A 22,797-nucleotide genomic window follows, 5' to 3' on the forward strand; every position below is an offset into this window, starting at 1 on the left:
GCAATCACACGAGCACAACACCGAGATTTGTTAACGAGGTTCACCGATATGGCTACATTCCCAGGGCTTGACTACGGGCGCTCCTCCCCGTGACACCGTCACAATACCGCACACCGGCCACCCGGGCGCCGGCACACGCCGCCGGCTCCCCCTTGCGCGTCTGTGCTATTATGTTGGCATAAGTTACATCGTGTGTCTATCCTCACTATATATGAGAGGCCTAGGATACAAGTGTCCTACTTGGACACGACTCCGTATTGTATCTAAACACAATACAACTACAAGACCAACTGTAAACTATCTTGTATACAATATTCGACATAACTCCAATACATTGGATACGACCAACTAGGTCAAAATTTCGTGATCGATCAATGACTGGACGGACGTCCCAGCATTTGAGGAGGGTCGTAAATGCTCTAAGTCCTCCTCTCACTCACTCTAGAAATCCCTAAAAAAAGAACTCACTCTAGAGAAATGGATAAGAGGCACAGTTGGGCGAGTGGGTTAGAGGTGGATAAAAGGGAGACGTTCCCGTGGTTCGTTATAAGGAGCGAATGGTTCCGGCGAGATGATGTGGCAACCAGTGGGCATCAAGATCTGCGTGGCACGATTGAAAGGACATAAGAGCGTTCACTCCGAATCATCAGAATGTTTTTTTTAGCATCGGTACAAACACAAACGCTCATATATACGCGCATACACTCATCTCTATGAAAGCACACACGTACATTCTACCCCTATGAGCACCTCCAAGAGACTGAGCCGGTATATCATCTTAAGATTTACGAAGTCACCGTAGGCGCCTCGTTGTCGACGGGAACGTCTCCTCCGACTGAAAGCGCATCGCCGGAAATCCTGAAATAAATCCAGGAATAACGCGAGCACCCGGATTTAAACCCTGGTGGATTGGGGATACCACTGTCCACCTAACCATCTCAACCACAGGTTGGTTCGCTGAATCATCAGAATGTTGAAACATATAAAGTTATGCATGAAATTTAAGCCCTACGGATGCATGTCATCTTAGGCCAACTCCAACGCACGACCCGAGACGAACGTCCGTTTTGTCAGGATTTCATCCATTTGGGGGTGGCAAATGGACATGCACGTCCACTTGCGGCCGTGCAGCCATCGGTGCGCCCAACTGGTCCGCCACGTCTCGAACTCTTCGTTTATTCGGACTAGAAATTTAACACAATAAAGATCTGAAATTAACAATGAAAATAATATAAACATTAAGACGTCCACGATAGGCAAGTTCATCACATTAATTTAAATATAAACTTAAAAAACATTTAAAAACTAGATAAGGGCCGTCGCCGCCGCCATCGTCTTTTGTAGCCATTGTCCTACTCGTCGTTGTCGCCGCCGGTGAAGTCGACGTACGGAGGTGCCTGCCAGAGGTGGGCTGGCGGCCCCTGCCACGCCGGAGGTGTCTGCTGTGCCGGCTGCGGTGGCGTCTGCGCAACCTCTTCCCGTGGTGGGGAAGGTGACCACGGGCAGGCGTCCACGGTCGGCGTGCATGACACGGTCTCCGTCCACGTCCAGGACTGCCCGACCAAGGACGGGTTCTATCCCGTCGGCTCCTCCCTCGGCTCCTCTGCCCGCACATTCTCCATGGCCTCCTCCTTGACGTAGGTGTCGAGCTTGGGAAAGGCGACGTCGTTGGCCGCTGATAGGGCCATCATCTCCTCGAGGCCCTGCCATTGGTGCTCGTTGTGGGTGTGGAGGGAGTCCTCCAACACCTGCCTCATGAGGTCCTCATCCTCCTTGGCTGTCATTGGCTCGGGTGGTGGCGGGGACGGAGACGGGGACGACGACGTCGTTGGAGTGAGGCCACAAACCAGCATGCGCCCGCGCAGCTAGGGCGGGCTCGGAGGGCGTGCGCGGCGGTCAGAGCGCGCGCGCCGCGGGCTCAGTGGACGGCCGGTGAAGTAAGACTACGCCGGATGTCGTGCTCGTCGCAGAGCCACGTATCACATAGTGGCGAGTCAATGGCGTACCTCCAGTCGTCTATGAGGTCTGGGGGTAGGCGGGCGCGCCCGCTCACCGGGACCGGCGGCATGGGCACCGATTCGCAGAGAGGTGCCAGTCTTTGGGGATGTGCACGTCACTCCACGGAAGTGGCGTGCGCGTCTCCGAGTACCTCTTGCAGATCTCGGCCTTGACGTACGGCCACTGACAAGGCGGGGTGCCGTCTGGCAAGATATGGAATGCTGGTGGTGGAGGCGGAGTAGTGGAGCGGCGACGGCGGCCGGACGACGACCCGGCCTCATGGTCGTGCCCCGTCTTGCGGTCGAGGAACCAGCGGCCCACCATTGTCGCCGGCGAGGAGGTAGAGGAGAGGCGGGCTAGGGTTTGGTTGTCGGGCTTCGTCGCTTCGAGGAGGCATCCGTCGCCGGAGTGGGGAAGTGGAAGTGTGGACTCCCACCGGTCCACGGCTTCCACATTAAAAAGGACGCCGACCGCTCGGCCGGGGTCACTGCTAGGTGGGGCCACCCGCGCGTGCGCCGTAAGTGTGGGCGACTGCCACGCGGGTCCGAGGCGAACGCAGAGCGGGCGCGTAGGCGTCCGTTCATCATCTGTGTGGATGCAAAGACGGCGCATGTTTGAGCCGGAAATGAGGCGGGCTGAATGTGAAACAGACAGAAAATGGGGATGGGGTCGCTCGTTGGGCCGACACGGACAGGATGGAGTCGCGGGTTGGAGTTGGTCTTACAAATCTAAAAACACACATGTACATGTTTGTACTTATACAAGATAGGAATTGCAACCATGAATTCCAAAACTGAATGAGGTACATACATCAACACAGTTTATTCTCCCGTTACACGAGACATACAAAAATTAGAAGCTGTAGACAATTTACTAGTAGAATATAAACATAAGTTATGTAGAGACACGGAGTGAAGAACTAGCCTGCTACGTACGTAGTTTCGTCCACTCACAGTACGGACGTGCGACCGTATGCACAAGTCCATTCTATCACGTCCCGACGGTGCACCCTGTCGGCTGCGTGAATTTCAGTGACGCGACGGCGCCCCCGGTGCCGTTGGGGCCACCCCCGAGCGGCATGCCGCCGGGGCCGGCGGCGAGCATGGCGGGGCAGCTGACGAAGAGGTGGTAGCTGCCGGAGACCCAGGTCCCGACCTTCCACTTGACGCGGCCGTCGATCTTGACCTGCAGCGACACGTACCCGGAGGCGATGTCCTGCTTCATTGCCTCGGCGACGTATCCGGCCACGGGCACGGACTCCCCGGACAGCACGGGGGACCAAATGGTGACGTCCCGGTGGCCCTGGTACATGGGCGGCAGGGAGATCGGCACGGTGACGGGCTCGTCGCGGTAGGTGACGAAGACGTCGAGGCGCCTGTAGAAGATGCCGACGCGGTCATTGGGGTTGCGGGAGGCGAGCGTGACCTGCGCGGTGGCAGAAAGGGAGGGGTCCCCGAGGTTGATGGAGTGGAGCTGCAGGTCCTGCAAGTAGAAGGAAGGCTTGGTCGGGCGGAGCGCAAGGTAGACGACGAGCGCGATGAATGCGACGACGACGACCAGCGCCAGGAGGCACGCCGCGAAGCCGCCGCAGCAGCGCCGGAGGAGGTGCTCGTTCCTGTGATGCTTCTCCTTGTTCATGGCTCTGCTCTCTGTACTCTGCTCTGTGTGACTGGTAGGTGTGCGTGCAGTGGCGCGCTAGCTACTCTCTTCAGTGGGTGTTAATGGCTTTAAAAGTAGGAAGATGGGGGTGGAGGCCAGAAAGCAACGTCTCAACCGAAGAATTTTCCTCAAAAAAAAAACGTCTCAACCGAAGAAGATTCTTCTGCCAATTCGATTGGCAAGTAACTTGGGCGGTTGGTCCTGCATGCGCGTGCGCTTTGAGATTCTTCCTTTATTCTGCTGTTTGATGCAGCTTGGTGATCATGAAGTGAGTCCCAATCGATCAAACACTCGTTAACAACGACAAGGCCATATGTACCACCGTTCTATAGCCTTATCGGGCTATGTTGACATCAATCTATATTTACGGAGGCGTAAGGAAGCAGTGAGCGCAGCTCATATAGTACTAGACTTATGGTGGCAGATCTCACCGATTCCCGCCAAATATTTTAGCTGAGATGGAGAGATTGTCATTGTCAAAACAAAAATACAGTAGTAAAATGAATGACACTGTTAGCAGAAAAAGGCTAAGTTATGGGTCGCTGCTGCTCGGTTGTTGTTGTCTATCGGCGCCGATGGGCGTGAATGTAGGACACCCAGGGCGTGCGGCGCATCATATGGAATCATGCATAGCTGCAATCAAGTGCGCGTTTGTGGACAGGGTGCCCTACACGCACCGCCGCTCCCCAACTCCCGAGTCGATGTCCCCTCTCCTCTCTCCAGCGCGATTTGCTTCATATTTAACCTGAGCGTTTCCATGCGAGAGTCACCGACTACCACTGAGCACGCAACGCAAATATATGGATTTAGGTGAAACTTTTTGCATATACGGATATTTCGCGGACCTTTCTAGCTAAGGGTAGGCAGCATCCGTAGCTGATGGATATGCATATACCACCAACCATTGAGCCCTTTTCCTTCTTTAGCTTCGCTTGGCACATGCTCACAGCCGCCGGCATCGAATCCCAGGCTGTGTTTGTAATCAGGTTCTGAATTATTTCTGACCCCATTGTAAAGGTTTTTATTTTTTGTTAAGAGCAGCCAAAGCCAGATGGTAGTTTGTTGCATTTCTATTTTTCAGTTTTTATTGTAACCACGTTTGGTCTCATCAAGGCTTGGTGGGGCGGGGCGCCAGGTAGACGACGAGCCATGCAACGAAGCCGACGCAGCAGCGCCGGAGGTGGTGCTCGTCCTCGTGCTTGTGCAGTTGTGCTTATGGCTCTGCTCTCTTTTCTCTTTCTTTTTTTGCGGGTCGAGTCTCTGCGATCTGCTCTCTGTTCTTTACTTTCGGTGACTGCGGTGTGTAGCTAGCTTTCTTCAGTCAATGAGCGATCCGCGCTTCCCAATGGAGTACGTACGTGTTTATGGCTTTACAAATCACTTGAGATGATAGCTAAGGAGTACAGTACTGCACTGCATGTGTAAAAGTGTTTTTGGTTGGATCTTGTATGGGGTGGACGCCAAGGAAAGCAACGTCTCAACCGATCTTCTGGTAATTGGATCGGCAAAGTACTTCGATTGGAAACAACATCATCTGGCTACGCGCTAGGGTTAGGGTTTACGCGAAACACGGGTGATCATGTCAAGCCTTTCTAATCATGCACACGAGTGTCAAGAGTCTTCAAACAATCTGTGTCTCCGAGTGTGCAACGTCTACGATCCGTCCTCCTTTACTAGGTCTCCCTCTAAATACTGACGACGTGAAGGAAAGAACCCCTGGGTGACCTTTATAAATTGCACGCCCTAGGTCGGGAAATTGATCCTGTTTTCGAGAATTCTCTATTCGATTTTCATCTTAGTATCGTTCCAATCTCAGTGCACACTCATCTGATGTTGTCTGTTGGCGATAGGCGTGATCAATGGGGCGCTGATAAGGCTCCTACCCACCTGAAGTAGCTTGGTGCCGCATGCTTATGCATGTGTTGAGCAAGGGCAGTCTTGTAGGGCAGCAGGAGGATCTTGTGGGCGGGGCGTCGATATGAATGTCGAATATCTCTGTGGTGCTTGAGCCAGAGTAGGGAACTGATGGAGGAGGGGCACTGCTAGACTCCTTGCCCGCTACATCAACCAGAGGAATACGAATACCGATGACATAACGGATCACTTCAATTTTGCTAGGAAACTTAGTAGAGGGACAAATTTTTCATCAATCCAGACAACCGGTTTATCATCTCGCTACACCCCAGTGGCGACTTCACTTTTTTGCACGCTAGGGACTGTGGATCTACCGAGGCAATGGGCTCTCATTGCTCAGTATAGCGGTGATGCTCGGTGACGAGGATATGACACCTAGAGAAAGGGCATGTAGTCCCTATGTGCCGTTTTGGTAAATAATGACCATCTCTATGGTCTAATACTTTTACTGAGATATATTCGAAAGAATACAACATAAATGGTGCCTTAAGGATGATTAAAATAATTAAGGACGCAGATTTTCTCTAAGCTTTGGTATTGAATGACAATTCCTATGTAGCATCAAGGGCATTGTATATTATATGAAGAAATGTTCCACAGTGATGTATGAAGCTTGTCGGAATTATTTGGGAAGAGTTCCTCGAAAGCGTCTCATAGAATTCCTCATGGTATTCTCTTTGGACACCCCGTGCGCATGGGCTTCCTGTTCCCCGTGCACATGGGGTCGAGTGTTACAATCTCTAGATACCTCGTGCGCACGGGGTCTCTGACCCTTTGCACACGAGGCCTAGGGTTTGACTCTCAGGGTCTCTTGCCTACTGTGAGGATGCTAGTTTGTTTTTGGATGTATCTAATGGAGCCATCAAGATTGATTTCAGTGTCTACCCAAATATGTTTGAGGTGGAGTTCACTGGAGGATCTCAAAGGTTGCACATTTGGGCTTATAAAATTCAAGGTCTTGAGAGTATAATTAAAGAGAAGAATTCAAGCTATGGTATGATAAAAAGAAGATCATGATGAGCTCATGTCTTGAGTGTTGATTGATCATGTTTTGAAGCAAGAAAATAGAGTGAAGAATAATAGAGTGAAGAATTCATTGTGCTTCTCAAGAGTTTGTGATGGGCATTTAAACGAGCAAGTGATGACCAATATGATGTTCACGGTGAATCTTGATATGGCCATGAAAGAGTCATTGTTGATCTAGTCTTGAGGCAATGACGTAAAAGGAAGAGTTCATTATGGATTTGAAGAAACCATTATGAACCATGAAGTAAAGATGATGGTTGACCAAGATGAAGCTCAAAGATTATATCTAGATGATCAACACACAGGCACAAACAATATACCACATGCGATCATGTGATATAGCTAGTGGTTTAGTAAGTAATTGTGAATTGCATTTTGTGCACTAACCCGTGCTATGTGTTTGATATGTCTTTGTCGGCTAGGTAATTGTCATGGTCTTGCATCAAAATAAAGATTTCGAGTAGCCTATGTGAGGATGACATCAAATGGTGATGGTAGTCGAGTTTGAGAAGTCCCAAGTGTAAGATGAGAAGCCAAAGGTTATATTCTTTGAAGCTTGTGGTCCACATTGTGCTTTTGTACATGTGAAGATGTTCTTAAGTGAAGGCTTCCCTCATTGCAATTATGGGCAAGAAATTTGTATATCTTTACCAAGTGTTCGTGGTCAAGAAAAGGTGTCCAACTTGAAGCAAGCATTAAAGTCATAATCAAGCTGAAGTGGAATATGCGAGGCAAATGAATAACTTAGCTAGGTTTTCCTAGTTTTAGCGGTCTCATGGTGCTTCATGGGAGACGAGATTATAGGTTTGATAGTTGTACTATCAAGAGGGACTTTCGGGCGAGTAGTTTCAATACGTCGCATGTAGAGATCTCAAACCTTTGCATGTTTGCATCATAATTTCTTGTTTATCTTGGGTGGTTCTCTATGTGAGGACCTTGAGCTTGTCCATAACTTTAAAATGAGCCCAAGATCATCGAAACTGGAGTTTGTATGCCACAGTTATGCATGTTTAAGTTTCTTGCTTTGAGCTATTTCTGGGTACCCCGTGGGCACGGGGTTTTGAGGCCGTCGGCACGTGGACCCCATGGGCACGAGGTCTTGATCCTAGTGGCTAGCGGGTGTCCAGGAAGTGTCTGTTGGAGCCCCAGTGGGTAGTTTTAGGGGTTGGACATAAAAGGTCCCTTCTTCCCTTCATCAATTTGTTCGAGTGAGAGACCATGAGTTTATTACTTTGAGCCACAAACCACCTCTCCCAAACCCCTATCTCCCTCTATGTGAAGAGGGATTTGTGTATGGATCTTTGAGTTATTTGTTGATCTCCTCCGTTGTATCCTGTCTCTTCAATCTCCTACTTTCTTGAGTTGCATCTTGTGAGATTGAGAGAGTGAGTTGGGAATTTGTCGCTTGACCTTGCTTTGCATATGTTGAATTAGTTTGAGCTCCCCGCATCGATTTGTTTGAGTCAGAGGCCGTGAGCTTATTACATTGAGGCTTTCGCCTCCTAGATGGTTAGTGATATCTTTGAGAAGTTTGTGAAGAGGCCTAGGTGATCGAGGTTCCACTGAAACTTCCTTTTGTGGCATGCTCCAGGTAAGGGTATGAGGTAGCCTAGGTGTTCAAGGTACATCTGGAAGCTTCCTTGCCTATGGTGTGTTCCGGAGAAACTTATAAAGGTGTGGTGGTCGCCTTCAATACCAACCACAAGTGAATCGAGGCTTGTCCGTGGGGGTGACTTGAAAGGGAAATACGGTGAGCCCCTTGGTGGCATTTTGGAGGTTTGGCCTTAGCACCGCTGCCTTGGAGATTAACACTTTCACAAGTGTGAACTTTGGGATAAATTTACGTCCCCGACTCACCTGTGGTTATTCCCACACCCTTTACTTTCCACAATTCATCCTTGCTCATACTGATATTTTTTTTACTAGTTTGAATTGCTTAGTTGCTCCTACATTTCCATATCTTGTGATATTGTTTTTTACTTCTAGTTTCCTTAAGTATATATCTTGTTTAGCATACGTTGTTGGTGCACTTAGTTGAGCCTATGACATTTAGGATTTGTGTTTGAAAAGTATCCATTTAGTTTAATTCCACATTAGGATAAAGCCAAATCCGTAAAAGTTTCAAAATGCCTATTCACCCCCCTCTAGTCGTCATATGGGTCCTTTCAATTGGTATCAGAGCAAGGTTTCTCCTTGGTAGGCTTCACCGACTAGAGAGTAAGGATGTCAACTAGTGGTATAGTTCAGTGGCACAAACTACCACTTCTGGAAAATTTGCATGCTTTGTCATTTCTGGGCCATGGGTCAAATTTTGTGTGAATTGTTCTTGTAGGGGATTCTCCTTGAAAGGATGAACTTTTTCCAACTATTCAGGAAAAATTATGATATGTGGGTATGGTGCTAAGAATGCCATAATTCGTTCAGTTTTCCTGGAGGTGTTTGAGTCAATCATGACTTGTGATGGCACATGAGATGTGGACCAAACTTAAAGAAATATATGGTGGGTCCAATCTTGATGTGGTAAATCATCTTCTGGAGGAGTTAAGTGAGGAGTTCTCCACATCTTCAAATCATGAAGAACTCCATATTGCTTCCTCCTTCGGGTGCTTGGATGTTCCAACTTCTTCCACCTCACCATCATATGGCTTGTCCCAAGGTAATGACATGGTGAGTGGAAATATCATATGTGATGATGATGTTGTGCTTAACATTGATGATCTTTCATGTATAAATGCTAATGTTGTAGATTTTATGAACTTGATCACATCTAGAAAAATGACATGCATTCTTGTGTTGTTAGTCCATGCATATAATATAGAGATCTTCCTTGAATATTTTTTGTGATGATAAGCTTGATATTCCTTGTTGTCATGATCTATATGCTGTTGGGAATCGTAGCATGCAATTTCAAAAAAAATCCTACGCTCATGCAAGATCTATGTACGAGATGCATAGCGACGAGAGGGGAGAGTATGTCCACGTACCCTCGTAGACCGAAAGCGGAAGCGTTAAACTTAACACGGTTGATGTAGTCGAACGTCTTCTCGAATCAACCGATCAAGTACCGAATGTACGTCACCTCCAAGTTCTGCACACGTTCAGCTCGATGACGTCCCTCGAACTCTTGATCCAGTAGAGGCACAAAGGAGTCGATGAGTTTCGTTAGCACGACGGCATGATGACGGTGTTGGTGAAGTGATTCGCGCAGGGCTTCGCCTAAGCACTACGACAATATGATCGGAGGAGTAAACGGTGGAGGGGGCACCACACACAGCTAAGACAATTGATACCCTTTGCGGTGCCCCCTTCCCCCGTATATAAAGGAGGAGGAGAGGAGGCCGGCCACAAGGGGCGCGCCAAAAGGGGGGGGTCCTACTAGGACTCCCAGTCCTAGTAGGATTCACCCTCCTGCCCTCTTTTTTCCTTCTCATGGAGGGGGAAAAGGGTCAGGGAGAGGAAAGAGGAGAACGAAAAGGGGGGCGCCCCCCCCTCCCCTAGTCCAATTCAGACTCCCCATGGGAGGGGGGCGTGGCCACCCCTTGTGGGCTGCCTCCCCTCTCCCATATGGCCCATGTAGGCCCAACAATTCCCCGAGGGGTTCCGGTAACCTCCTGGTACTCCAAAAAATACCCGAAACTTTCTGAAGCCATTCCGGTGTCCGAATACAATTGTCCAATATATCAATCTTTACCTCTCGACCATTTTGAGACTCCTCGTCATATCCGTGATCTCATCTGGGACTCCGAACAACTTTCAGTCACCAAAACACAAAACTCATATAATACATATCGTCATCGAACGTTAAGCGTGCGGACCCTACGGGTTCGAGAACTATGTAGACATGACCGAGACACCTCTCCGGTCAATAACCAATAGCGGAACCTGGATGCTCATATTGGTTCCCACATATTCTATGAAGGTCTTTATAGGTCGAACCGCAATGTCAACATATGTTATTCCCTTAGTCATCGGTATGTTACTTGCCCGAGATTCGATTGCCGGTATCTTCATACCTAGTTCAATCTCGGTACCAGCAAGTCTCTTTACTCGTTCCATAGTGCATCATCCCGTAACTTTTTTGACTATAAATAGTAGGGTAAAACCCCACTGCATCTTTTATTAAATAAATAAATAAATAAATAAATAAGAGAGCAAACTAACAATAGTAGTCTTAAGGGCTTGAGATAAGCCCTAGGGAAAAGGAAAAGAAAAAGACATCAAGAGAAAGCTAAGAAAAAGATCTAAAACAAAAGCTAAAAGAAAGAGAAGAACATAAAAAAAGAAAGAGAAAATTACAACAAGATCTCCAACCAGGCAGAGAATTGCCTCTCATGCTTCTGTTTGATCCTATATTTCAGCAGTTTTAGCTCCTCTAGAAAGATAATTTCCAGCCCTAAAATGAAGGTGCTATTTTCTCAAAGATCTTGTTGTTTCTGGTTATCCATATGGCCCATGATTCTAGAATGATGATCTCCATAAAGAATGGATAATGGAGCTTATCCTCTTGAAAAGCTTCCAGTACTGACAAGTTTGGTATTCTAGTTGGGAAAATAAAATCCCAGCATTGCCCTACAAATGGGCACCCCCAAAAAAGATGATGTAATGTTTCTTCTTGCTGGCAATCTCTTACTGCACAATTGTATGCTTCTAGCTCAAAGTTCTTTCTCCTAAGCAAGTTCCTTGTGTTAACTCTATCATGCAACAACTTCCAAAAGAAAACCTTATGTTTTGGCTGACAGGAACATTTCCAAATCCAATTGAAATGAGGTGGAGTTTGCTTGTATCCAATCAGCACATTGTATGCCTTGATGGAGGAGTAGAATTCATTTCCTCATATGTAACTCCAAGTGTCCAGAGAGTCTATGTACTTAGATTGTCTTAGAGAGATGCATAAATCTTCCATTTCCAGAAATTCCTCATAGGCTTCTATTGTGAGTGGTAGGTAGAACAAGTCTTGAAGGTATTCAATGGTGACCATAGTTTGGACATTTATTTGTGGGTTCTTGGCAAATGAATGAAGGTGATGGAATTTATGCTTTAGTATGGATTGGTGCCACAGATCATCCTAGAAAAATGCAATCTTACCATCTCCCACATTACATCTGTCAATTGCTTTGTACTGATCAATGAGAGCCAGGTTTGATTTCCACAAAAAAGATCCAATCATATTATCTCCTGGAAGTTGCCCATCATTATAGTAAGTTTCCCAGATTAACTTGACCCAGGGTATATCATGCCTATTGAAGAATTTGTGTAGATTTTTTCATGAGAAGAGTTTTGTTCTGTGTGTAAATATCCATGATTCCCAATCCTCCCTGACTTTTTGGTCTACAAACTGTGTGCCAAGCCACCAATGCTGGTCTTCTATCCTCCATGCCAGAGCTTCTCCAGAGACAATGCCTTAAATATTTTATGATATGTTTCTTAATTGTGATAGGAATGTCCAAACAGCACATGAAGAATACAGATAATGAAGAAAGGACAGATCTCATCAGCAATAACTTTCCTGCCTGTGTCATGAAAATAGATATACCAGCTAACCTTTTTGCAATCTGTTAACAAGGAGGAGACACTGTTCCACAGTTGGTTTGTATATTCCCAAAGGAAGTCCCAGATAAGTGAAAGGGAAATTTCCTCTGGCACATCGCAATGTGTTTGTAAAGAGCTCAATTCTATCTTCATCAATGTTCAAAGGGACCATTATTGATTTACCATAATTAACCTTGAGTCTAGTTGTTAAGGCAAAGGTGTTTAAGAGTGCTTTAAGACAGATCAGTTGCCTAGCATTTGCTTGCATTATAACCAGAGTATCATCTGCATACTGCACTATTGGGAAATCATGGGCATGAGTTTACTTGAAGTGGGGGAAGTGATAAGGTTTAGTCTCATGGCTCTGTTGAGAATAGATGGAAGCAGGTCAGCAGCCAGAACAAAAATTAAAGGAGAATAAGGATCCCCCTGTCTCACTCCTCTTTTTATGTAGAAAATTTTCCTATGCACTCCATTTAACATCACAGTTGAAGAAGCAGATGAAAATATTAGTTGCATCCAAGAAATCCATTTTTCTCCAAACCCTTTTGCTCTGAAAATCACAATGATTGCTTGATGTTCAATTTTGTCAAAGGCCTTTTTAAAATCCAGTTTAACTACTAACATCTCTTCCTTTGACTTATGACACTGATGAATATACTCATATGCCCATCCTAGGTAGTCTTGTATCACTCTGTCTTTGAGGAAACCATATTGGTTGATGTGCACCAATTTTAGAATTATTTTTTGCAATCTGTTTCCCAACAGCTTTGTGATTATCTTTAACACTCCATTGAGCAGAGAAATTGGTTTGAAATCATTTGGTGTGAGTGGTACTTCCTTTTTTGGTATCAGAGTAATGAAAGAAGTGTTTATACTTTCCAGATTCACAGTGCCAGCACGGAAAGTACTACATCTTGAGCTTGCATTGGTTTTCCTTGAAGAGGAAAGGGTGATGCAGAAAAGTAGTGTAAGTATTTCCCTCAGTTTTTGAGAACCAAGGTATCAATCCAGTAGGAGGCTCCTCAAAAGTCCCACGCACCTACACAAACAAACAAGAACCTCACAACCAATGCAATAAAGGGGTTGTCAATCCCTTCACGGCCACTTGTAAAGTGAGATCTGATAGAGATAATATGATAAGGTAAATATTTTTGGTATTTTTATGATATAGATTGGAAAAGTAAAGATGCAAATAAAAGTAGATTGTAAACTTATATGATAAAAGATAGACCCGGGGGCATAGGTTTCACTAGTGGCTTCTCTCAAGATAGCATAAGTATTACGGTGGGTGAACAAATTACTGTCGAGCAATTGATAGAAAAGCGAATAATTATGAGTTTATCTAGGCATGATCATGTATATAGGAATCACGTCCCTGACAAGTAGACCGACTCCTGCCTTCATCTACTACTATTACTCCACACATCGACTGCTATCCAGCATGCATCTAGAGTATTAAGTTCATAAAGAACAGAGTAACGCATTAAGAAAGATGACATGATGTAGAGGGATAAACTCATGCAATATGATATAAACCCCATCTTTTTATCCTCGATGCCAACAATACAATACGTGCCTTGCTGCCCCTGCTGTCATTGGAAAGGACACCGCAAGATTGAACCCAAAGCTAAGCACTTCTCCCATTGCAAGAAAGATCAATCTAGTAGGCCAAACCAAACTGATAATTCGAAGAGACTTGCAAAGATCACTTACTCACACATAAAAGAATTCAGAGGATGTTGAAATATTTCTCATAGATAAACTTGATCATAAACCCACAATTCACCGGATCTCGACAAACACACCACAAAAAGAGTTACATCAAATAGATCTCCAAGAAGATCGAGCAGAACTTTGTATTGAGATTCAAAGAGAGAGAAGAAGCCATCTAGCTAATAACTATGGATCTGAAGGTCTGTGGTAAACTACTCACAACTCATAGGAGAGGCCTTGGAGATGATGTAGAGGCCCTCCATGGTCGATTCCCCCTCCGGCGGAGCGTCGGCGAAGGCTCCAAGATGGGATCTCACGGATACAGAAGGTTACGGCAGTGGAAATTGTCGGATTTCGGGTTCCGGCAGACCCTTGAGGTTCGAACACTGGGGTGCGCACGAAGATCTCTCCCCTACCAGCTCACGTCTTGAAGTCTCGCAAAGATCTAGGCAAGAAAGATGAATACATGGAGGACACGAGATTTATACTGGTTCAGGCCACCATTGTGGTGTAATACCCTACTCCAATGTGTGGTGTGGTGGATTGCCTCAGGGGCTGATGATGAACAGTACAAAGGGAGAACAACCTCGCAAGGGGCTGTTCTTGAGCTGGTGCGATGAACTGCTTGGGTGAGTTCAGTCGCTTCTCTCTCTCTCTCTCTGGTCGATCTCCAGATACCTCTTCCTTGTGGTGGCTAGTCCTATTTATAGAGCGAGGCCCTGGGCCTCTCCCCAAATAATGAGCGGGAAGGGCGCCAACAATCAGCCATTTTGAAGGGGAACATTTAGTACACTTATCCTGACTAAAGTTGGTCTTCGGCTGCCAAAGGCTTTGACGGTGACGCCGCCCTGTGCTCCACGATGACCTCCATCCTGCCGTTCTGCTGGTCTTGGTCTTGTTGCATCGAAACGGTAGCGATGCCTTGGCCTGTGCTTGCCCCCTTAGCACCGAAAGGGAAACAAGGACACTACGCAGGCCGACGCCCGCCTGCCACCCGCCTGGCCTCCGATCGTCATGGCTTGCGTCACGGGCCCCTCGGGAGGTGCCCTGCCTTGATCTCTCCGCCTCCTCGCGAGCCCGCCTGAGGAGGCTGCTCCTGAGGAAGCTCCCTGTCATCCGCCCCGCGAGGCTTGGCCCCTCGCGAGGGTCTAGAGCTTGAGCTGATGAAGCTGGGCTGCATTGGGCCCCCACTTGAGCCACGCCGCAGGCCACAGGCAGGCAAGTCTGGGGACCACCATTCCTAGAACTCCGACAGTAGCCCCCGGGCCCAAGGCGCGCCCGGACTTGGCTTAGAAGAGAAGCGAAGGGGCAAGTGTGAAGCGCCGCGGGCCCCAACAGCCTGCGGCCTTGGGTGTCGTGTGGCGGTTGATTGGACGTGGGCGTCTCCGCTTCCCCACGATGCCTCATTATACGCCTGGCTAGGCGGACCCGTGGTTGCACACAGCTACTCCCTTCTCGCTGCCCGCGCGCTTCCTGCCCTTCCTTCTTCCTCGAGCCTCAACTTCCGCCTCCAATCCAACTCGAGCTCTCCCCTTTCTTGTCTGCGATGGCGCCAACGAAGAAGGAAAAGGGGAAGAAGCCCGCGCTTTCATCCCGCTCGCCTCCGGTGGTGGCCCCCGCCGTCGATCGGTCAATCATACTCAATCCCGAGGCCCTGCGCAAGGTCCCCTCTGCTCTTGCCACCATCTTCAATGAGTGTGGCCGGACCACGGCCTGGCCTGCGTCCCACGCTTCTATCAACAGGGTCGTCATTGAGGTCCGGTTCTTTGCCAACGCCATGTGGGCGGGTCTGGTTCCCCCTTTCTCTGCTTTCTTCAATGCGGTGCTCTCACATTATCAGATCCACATGATGCACCTCGGACCCGAGTCCATTACTCTCCTGGCTGTCTTTGCCTTTGTCTGCGAGGCAATGGTGGGCATTCCTCCTTCCGTTGCCCTGTTGCGCCACTTCTTCTCCTTGCGCCTGAGCGATCCCAATCAATGCTCGGGGTGCGTGGGCTTTCTTGCCGTGCCAGAGACGGCTGCTTCAGGGATCGACTTCGGCCTTCCTCCCTCTGAGGCCAAGTTCAGAGAGCGGTGGCTGTATGTGGACGTTGGGGTACCCAGCCCCCTGCTCTCGCACCCGACCGCGCCTGCCGTTCCCAGTTCAGGCTGGGCTCATGAGGCGCTCGTGAGCCCCCGGCTTGTCTTCGTCTGGCGCCGTTTTGAGACCTTGAGGGCGCTCAACGTGACGACGCCCAAGGTGGTGAGGGAGTTCCTCCAGTGTCGCATTGCTCCTCTCCAGCGCCAGTCTCACCGAACGTGGCACTATGCGGGGCACAGGGACCGCATGCGGCTCCAGGAGGAGGACCTGGCGCCTGAAGCATTGAGGATGGTGCTCAAGGTCCTGACTGGCGACCCTTCCCCAGGCAGCCTCCGACATGATGGTGCTCTCTTGTATCTTTGTTCGGGCAGGGCCGATTTCGTGAAGCAGATGCCTAGCTTTGACGAATGGGGACTGCGCCCGACTGGCCTCAGGGGGCCCCGCAAGAATCCTGACGTCGTGGTTGCTCTTTCAGTTGCCCAAAGCGGCCTCGTCTCAGGTGACGAAGCAGGGAGACGAGAACTGTCAAGAGCCGAAAAGGATGATGTTGTGGAGGTGCAGATGCCACGCGGGGCCCCGGAGGCTATATCTCATGAAGCCCGCCCAGGAGCCGCGGCAGGCGAGGAGCTCCGGCCTACGGCTACCGGGGTTGGGGCTCCCGAGGCTCCGGTCGTCCCTCATGAGGCGGTGTCCGGTGGCGCTCCGCAGGCCGGTCCCCTTAGCGCTGATCGTCCCGATGCCTCCAACATGTCGCAAGCCGACCCCTGCGCCAAGCACTTAGGCCGGTTTCGAGTAGCCTTCGAGGCCCTCCGCAAGAGGAAGGAGGCCTTGGGTGGCGAAGATCGCCCTTGTCGCCTGCTGAAGCGTAGGAAGTACTTTGCCGTGGATGAGTAAGTCCTCTTTCTTCTTTGCTCCTTTATTTCCCTGTTCTCGCAGCTGATTGCGGCCTTCTCAGGGTCCTTCCTTCTGAATTCGTGGAGACGGCCAAGGAGCCATCCCCCCAAGCCTCGTCTTTGCTGCTGACCCTGGGCGTGCCGGGCTCGAGTGGTGCTCCTGCCGCTCGGCCAGCCGGAGGAGTGGCCCGTCTTGCGGGGCATCCTGATCCTGCGCGCCTGCTGTCCTCCTTCCGCGGGACCCCCTGGGATACAACCAGCTTGCCCCGTGCTCCTTCCTTGATCGTGAACGGCGGTTGGTTGAAGTCGGTCTTAAGCTCCTCTTTTGGGGACGCACCGGTGTCAGGTCGGGCTCCTGGCGCGGCCCGTCTGCCGATCGCTGGGGCACCAGCCCCCATCCCTACGCCGGGAGGGGGCATGCCGCCCCTGTGCTCTCCGGGCTCGCCAACGGCAGAGGATGACATGGAAGACATACTCAGGCGTGCTCGTGAGTGCCGCGCCCTTCGCCAAGAATTCCTCCACGGGGTGGTGGACGCAGTAAGCCGGATCGATGCAGAGCTCGCTGGCGAGGATGCACGCCTCGAGGCCGAAGGCTTGCGCCTTGCTGAAGAGAGGCGCGAGCTGAAGGTTGCCGTTGCCTTTGCGCGTCACCAGCGGGACCTTGACAACGTGAAGGCTGAAGCGTCACTAGTGGCCTCGCGAGAGTTATGCTCCCGAGCCATCGAGGAGGCCCGGGAGGCAGACCGACGGCGCAAGGATGCGAAGGAGCGCGTGTTGGAGCTCCAAGCCTGGAGCAACTCTCTGGAGGAGCAGGTGGAACTGCGCCAGGCGGCCCTTGTGTCGCTGAAGGAGGCCTCCGTCGACCAGGTAGAGCTCCAGAAGTGCGAAGAAGCGCTGACACTGGAGGCCGCCGAGCGCAACCTTGACCTTGAGCGGCCGGAGACGAGGGAGTGCCTGGTGGCTCAAGCGGAGGATGACGTCACCGCGCGCGAAGCCCAAGCCCAGGAGGAGATCGACCGCCGAGTGGCGGAAACTCGTTCGGGTCTCGAGCGCCAATACGAAGTGAGGTTGGAGCTGATCAGGGCCAAAGCTGAAGGTAGGACCGCGGCCCTCAGGGCCAAACTGGCTGATGTGACGCGGGGTGCGGACTTCTCCGCTGCCGCCCTTGGTGCGGCGCAGGCGGAGCTGGCCTCTTCCCGTGCCGAGCTGCTTCTTCTCCGACAGAGGGTCGACGGCGCCGAGGCTATCACGTGGCAGAACGAGGACGAGATCCGTCAGAGGCGGGTCTTGGAGCATGAGCACGCCCCCATGCTCGAACGCTCAGGGAGTGGGCTAACGCGGCCCTGGGCAACATTTGCGAGGCCGCTGCCGAGGTGCCGCACGAGACCAACTATGCCGGCAACCTCCAATATTTCACTGACGTGGTGACGCTTCTGGAGAACCACTCCGAGAGGTCTCGTTGGCTCGTCAAGGAGAGGAGCCGAGCCTTGCTTGGGCGTGCCTTCTCCTGTGTCTTCAGCCATCTGCAGAACATGGATCCCCACTTTGATTTCGACACCGTCATTGCACCTGTGCCCATAGCCATTCGAGGCGACCTGGCGCAATGTGTGGAGGACAATGTGGACGCCCTCGTTAGGGCCTCCGCGTCTGATGATGATGGCGTGATCATGGCCGCTGATGAAGGTGGCGTGGTGGACGCACCTGGCGCTGGCGGAGGTGTGGGTGGTGATGGTGATGACGCCAGCGACGCCAGCGACGCCTCTGGAGGCGCCCCAGATGATGCGGCGAGTGATATGTCCGACTGATCCTGTGTCCCCGCGGTCCACCCTGCGTGAAGAAAGTTCAGGCTCGGCGTGAGCCTGGCTACTGGCCTGGCAATGGGTCAGCTGACCTGTTTACCCCTTGACCCCGACGAGTCCCAAGCGGGTCCGTTGGGCCCACTTCACCTTGAGTGTCTTATGGATGGTCCCATTGATCCTGCGGTGAGAACCTCCGGAGAGGGTGTGGCGACAGCGGTCCAGATTGTAGATGTGCTTGGCCTGGCCCGGCTCACGAGGGGCTCGCGAGGGGAGGTAGCCGATGATAACTTGGACGTAAGGCCGAAACCAGAACACAAGAGATTGCTCAAATGAGACTAAGCTCCCCTTCCCCAGACACACGCAAGTCTCAAGTTCAAATCCAAACTTAAATTCAAATCGAAGAAACTCGCCAACGAAAGAAAAGGCAAAAGGCAAAAAAGCCGCGTCCGGCACCTATTCTAGTCTTCGACGTCTTCTCACCAGCGCGGAGCTAAGTGCTGCCACTGGGCGTGGGCGGGAGCCCCCGAGGCCCGAGGGCGGCTCTCCGGAGACTCCGGGGCGTGTACAGCCCCTCTCATTATTACGTGAGAGTGTCACGGGGTGGTGAGCTTCACAGGCACTGGGCCTTCTTCACAGGTACCGGCCTTGCTTCATATCGCCAGATGAAGGCCTCGCCTTGCGCTGCACTCTACCGCCATTGACAGCGACCGGAAACCAAGGACGACGCCAATGGGGTAGAGCGGTCGCCAGCGGTTCCCCCGACGACCACAGGTCCTCTGCCGGGGGCAGGCCTTGCGGCACCTCCTCGGCAGAGGGCCTACCTCCGGAGTGTGCCTGGTGCCGAGCGCCGCGGGGACGAACCCGGATCCCGGCCCCTTTCCTGCAGCCCCCGATACCCTCCTCCCGAGGGGTAGGAGGCTGCAGTATTGGGGCAGCCATCTGCTGCGGCAACCTGTACCTCCTGCGACCCATGGTTAGCATAAGTTTGCTCCTAAGGAAGTAGTGGTACCAGATAGTTGCTGCCGCCAGCGCGGCCATCGAGGCCCTCTTGGGGATCTTGAAAGAGCTCAAATTCTGATGACTGCTCGCCCCAGCCTGGCCCAAGGAACGAGCCATGGTCTTCTTCCAATGCGCATTCTCGATCCACCATGTGGGGCACATAAGCTTCTGGTACCGCAACCCCACGATTCTCGCTGTAGTGCCCCATGTGCCACGCAGTTCGGCCTGGATCATTGTCTTGAGGGTGATGGCGCGGTGGCCCGCCGAGGCTGAAGGTCGTGGCGTGTGCTCCTTCACCGGCCAGAGGTGTGGCCGGCGATACTTGGCGCCCGGTGCCGACGGCCGGGTTGGCGTTGAGCTGGGCTTGGAGTCCGCTCGGAGTCGCGTTGGCACGTATGGGGCCGCCATACGGCCCGCCCTGGACCAGGGGTGGCAACTGGACACAGAAAGGAGGCGCTCCCGAGGCGGCGGCGTCCAGGAGTTCGGCTACTCGCTCCAGTAGCACATCAGGGCCGCACTCCAGCAGCCAGCATCGCAGCAGCTCTCGGGCTACCGTGAGCGCGGTCCTGGAGTTTGCCTGCTCCCGTCCGGTGTGCGGCGCCGTGGCCGCGGCGTGGTTCGAAGCTCTCACTGCTGACCGTACCTGCCGTGGTGTGAGGGAAGGCAGGGTTTGGCCGCGTCGCCCACGCCCCACAGCACCTTGCGGAGCGCGAGCTGCCTAAGGCGCAAGGTCGCGGTCGCCCTGGGCCGGCGGCACGGCACGGATGGGCCACTACGCCCAGCGGTCGGCGTTGGCAGCCGGGTCGCTTGACATCAAGACGGCGAGGCGACAAAACGTGGGGAGGCGAAAGAAAGACTCCGGCGCACCCCTACCTGGCGCGCCAAATGTCAGATTTCGGGTTCCAGCATACCCTTGAGGTTCGAACACTAGGGTGCGCACGAAGATCTCTCCCCTACCAGCTCACGTCTCGAAGTCTCACAAAGATCTAGGCAAGAAAGATGAACACACAGAGGACATGAGATTTATACTGGTTCAGGCCACCATTGTGGTGCAATACCCTACTCTAGTGTGTGGTGTGGTGGATTGCCTCAAGGGCTGATGATGAACAGTACAAAGGGAGAACAGCCTCACGAGTTGCTATTCTTGAGCTGGTGCGATGAACTGCTTGGGTGAGTTCAGTCACTTCTCTCTCTCTCTCTCTCTCTCTCTCTCTCTCTCTCTCTCTGGTCGATCTCCAGATACCTCTACCTTGTGGTGGCTAGTCCTATTTATAGAGCGAGGCCCTGGGCCTCTCCCCAAATAATGAGCGGGAAGGGTGCCAACAATCGGCCATTTTGAAGGGGAACATCTAGTACACTTATCCTGACTAAAGTTGGTCTTCGGCTACCGAAGGCTCTGACGGTGACGCCACCTTGGGCTCCGCGATGACCTCCATCCTGCAGTTCTTCTGGTCTTGGTCTTGTTGCACCGGAACGGTAACCTTTGTCCGATGTCTTGGCGTGTGCTTACCCCCTTAGCACCGAAAGGGAAACAAGGACACTGCGCAGGCCGGCGCCGGCCTGGCACCCACCTGGCCTCCGATCGTCATGGCTTGCTTCACGGGCCCCTCGGGAGGTGCCTTGCCTTGATCTCTCCGCCTCCTCGCGAGCCCGCCTGAGGAGGCTGCTCCTGAGGAAGCTCCCTGTCGTCCACCCCGCGAGGCTTGGCCCCTCGGGAGGGTCTTGAGCTTGAGCTGCTGAAGCTGGGCTGCATTAGGCCCCCACTTGAGCCACGCCACAAGCCGCAGGCAGGCAAGTCTGGGGACCCCCGTTCCCAGAACGTCGACAGAAATAGTTTTTCGTGGTGCTCCTCGATGGTTTCATGGTACGTGGGTATATATAGGAGGAAGAAGTAGGTCGGTGGACGCTCGAGGGGCCCTCGAGGGTGGGGGCATGCCCACCTATAGGGGGCACGCCGGGCACCCTTGTGGCCGCCTCCTCTGTTGCTTGACGTCCACTCCAAGTCCCCTGGATCACATTTGTTCCAAAAAGATCGCTCCCGAAGGTTTCATTCCGTTTGGACTCCGTTTGATATTCCTTTTCTTCGAAACACTGAAATAGGCAAAAAAACAGCAATTCGGGCTGGGCCTAGGTTAGTCCCAAAAATGATATAAAAGTGTAAAGTGAAGCCCATAAACATCCAAAACGGGTAATATAATAGCATGGAACAATAAAAAATTATAGATACGTTGGAGACGTATCAGAAAACCATGATGAGATCAGTAAAATCTTCTTTAATTATGTCCCAACAAGCTTTAATGAATTCATCATCCTATAACTAACTCATTAGTCACATTTCTTGCAAGGCTTCATATGATGTGCATTACTGAGAGAGCCCGGAGATACCTCTCCGATACTCGGAGTGACAAATCCTAATCTCGATCTATGCCAACCCAACAAACACCTTCGGAGATATCTGTAGAGCATCTTTATAATCACCCAGTTATGTTGTTATGTTTGATAGCACACAAGGTATTCCTCCGGTGTCCAGGAGTTGCATAATCTCATAGTCGGAGGAATATGTATTTGACATGAAGAAAGCAGTAGCAATAAAACTGAACGATCATGATGCTAAGCTAAAGGATGGGTCTTTTCCATCACATCATTCCACTAATGATGTGATCTTGTTCATCAAATGATAACTCATGTCCATGGCTAGGAAGCTTAACCATCTTTGATCAACGAGCTAGTCTAGTAGAGGCATACTAGGGAGATGGTGTTTTGTCTATGTATTCGCACATGTATCAAGTTTCCGGTTAATACAATTCTAGCATGAATAATAAACATTTATCATGAATAAGGAAATATAAAATAACAACTTTATTATTGCCTATAGGGCATATTTCCTTCAATCTCCCACTTGCACTAGAGTCAGTAATCTAGTTCACATCACCATGTGATTTAACACCAATAGTTCACATCTGTATGTGATCAACACCCATAGTTCACATCGCCATGTGACCAACACCGAAAGGGTTTACTAGAGTCAATAATCTAGTTCACATTGCTATGTGATTAACAGCAAAAGAGTACTAAGGTGTGACCATGTTTTGCTTGTGAGAGAAGTTTAGTCAACGGGTCTGCCACATTCAGAGCCGTATGTATTTTGCAAATTTTCTATGTCTACAATGCTCTGCATGGA

The 22,797-nt window shown here is 50.9% G+C and overlaps 1 protein-coding gene across 1 annotated transcript; it reads right to left on the reverse strand.

Moving 5' to 3' along the window:
* Nucleotides 1–2,761: 2,761 nt before the first annotated feature.
* Nucleotides 2,762–3,710, reverse strand: LOC123041129 (NDR1/HIN1-like protein 1). Its single transcript, XM_044463828.1, has one exon. It carries the CDS (start codon nucleotides 3,634–3,636, stop codon nucleotides 2,989–2,991), a length of 648 nt encoding a protein of 215 aa, XP_044319763.1. The 5' UTR covers nucleotides 3,637–3,710; the 3' UTR covers nucleotides 2,762–2,988.
* Between the last annotated feature and the right edge of the window lie 19,087 nt (nucleotides 3,711–22,797).

This window comes from Triticum aestivum, chromosome 2B (assembly GCF_018294505.1).
Source record: "Triticum aestivum cultivar Chinese Spring chromosome 2B, IWGSC CS RefSeq v2.1, whole genome shotgun sequence".
Classification (NCBI taxonomy): Eukaryota; Viridiplantae; Streptophyta; class Magnoliopsida; order Poales; family Poaceae; genus Triticum; species Triticum aestivum.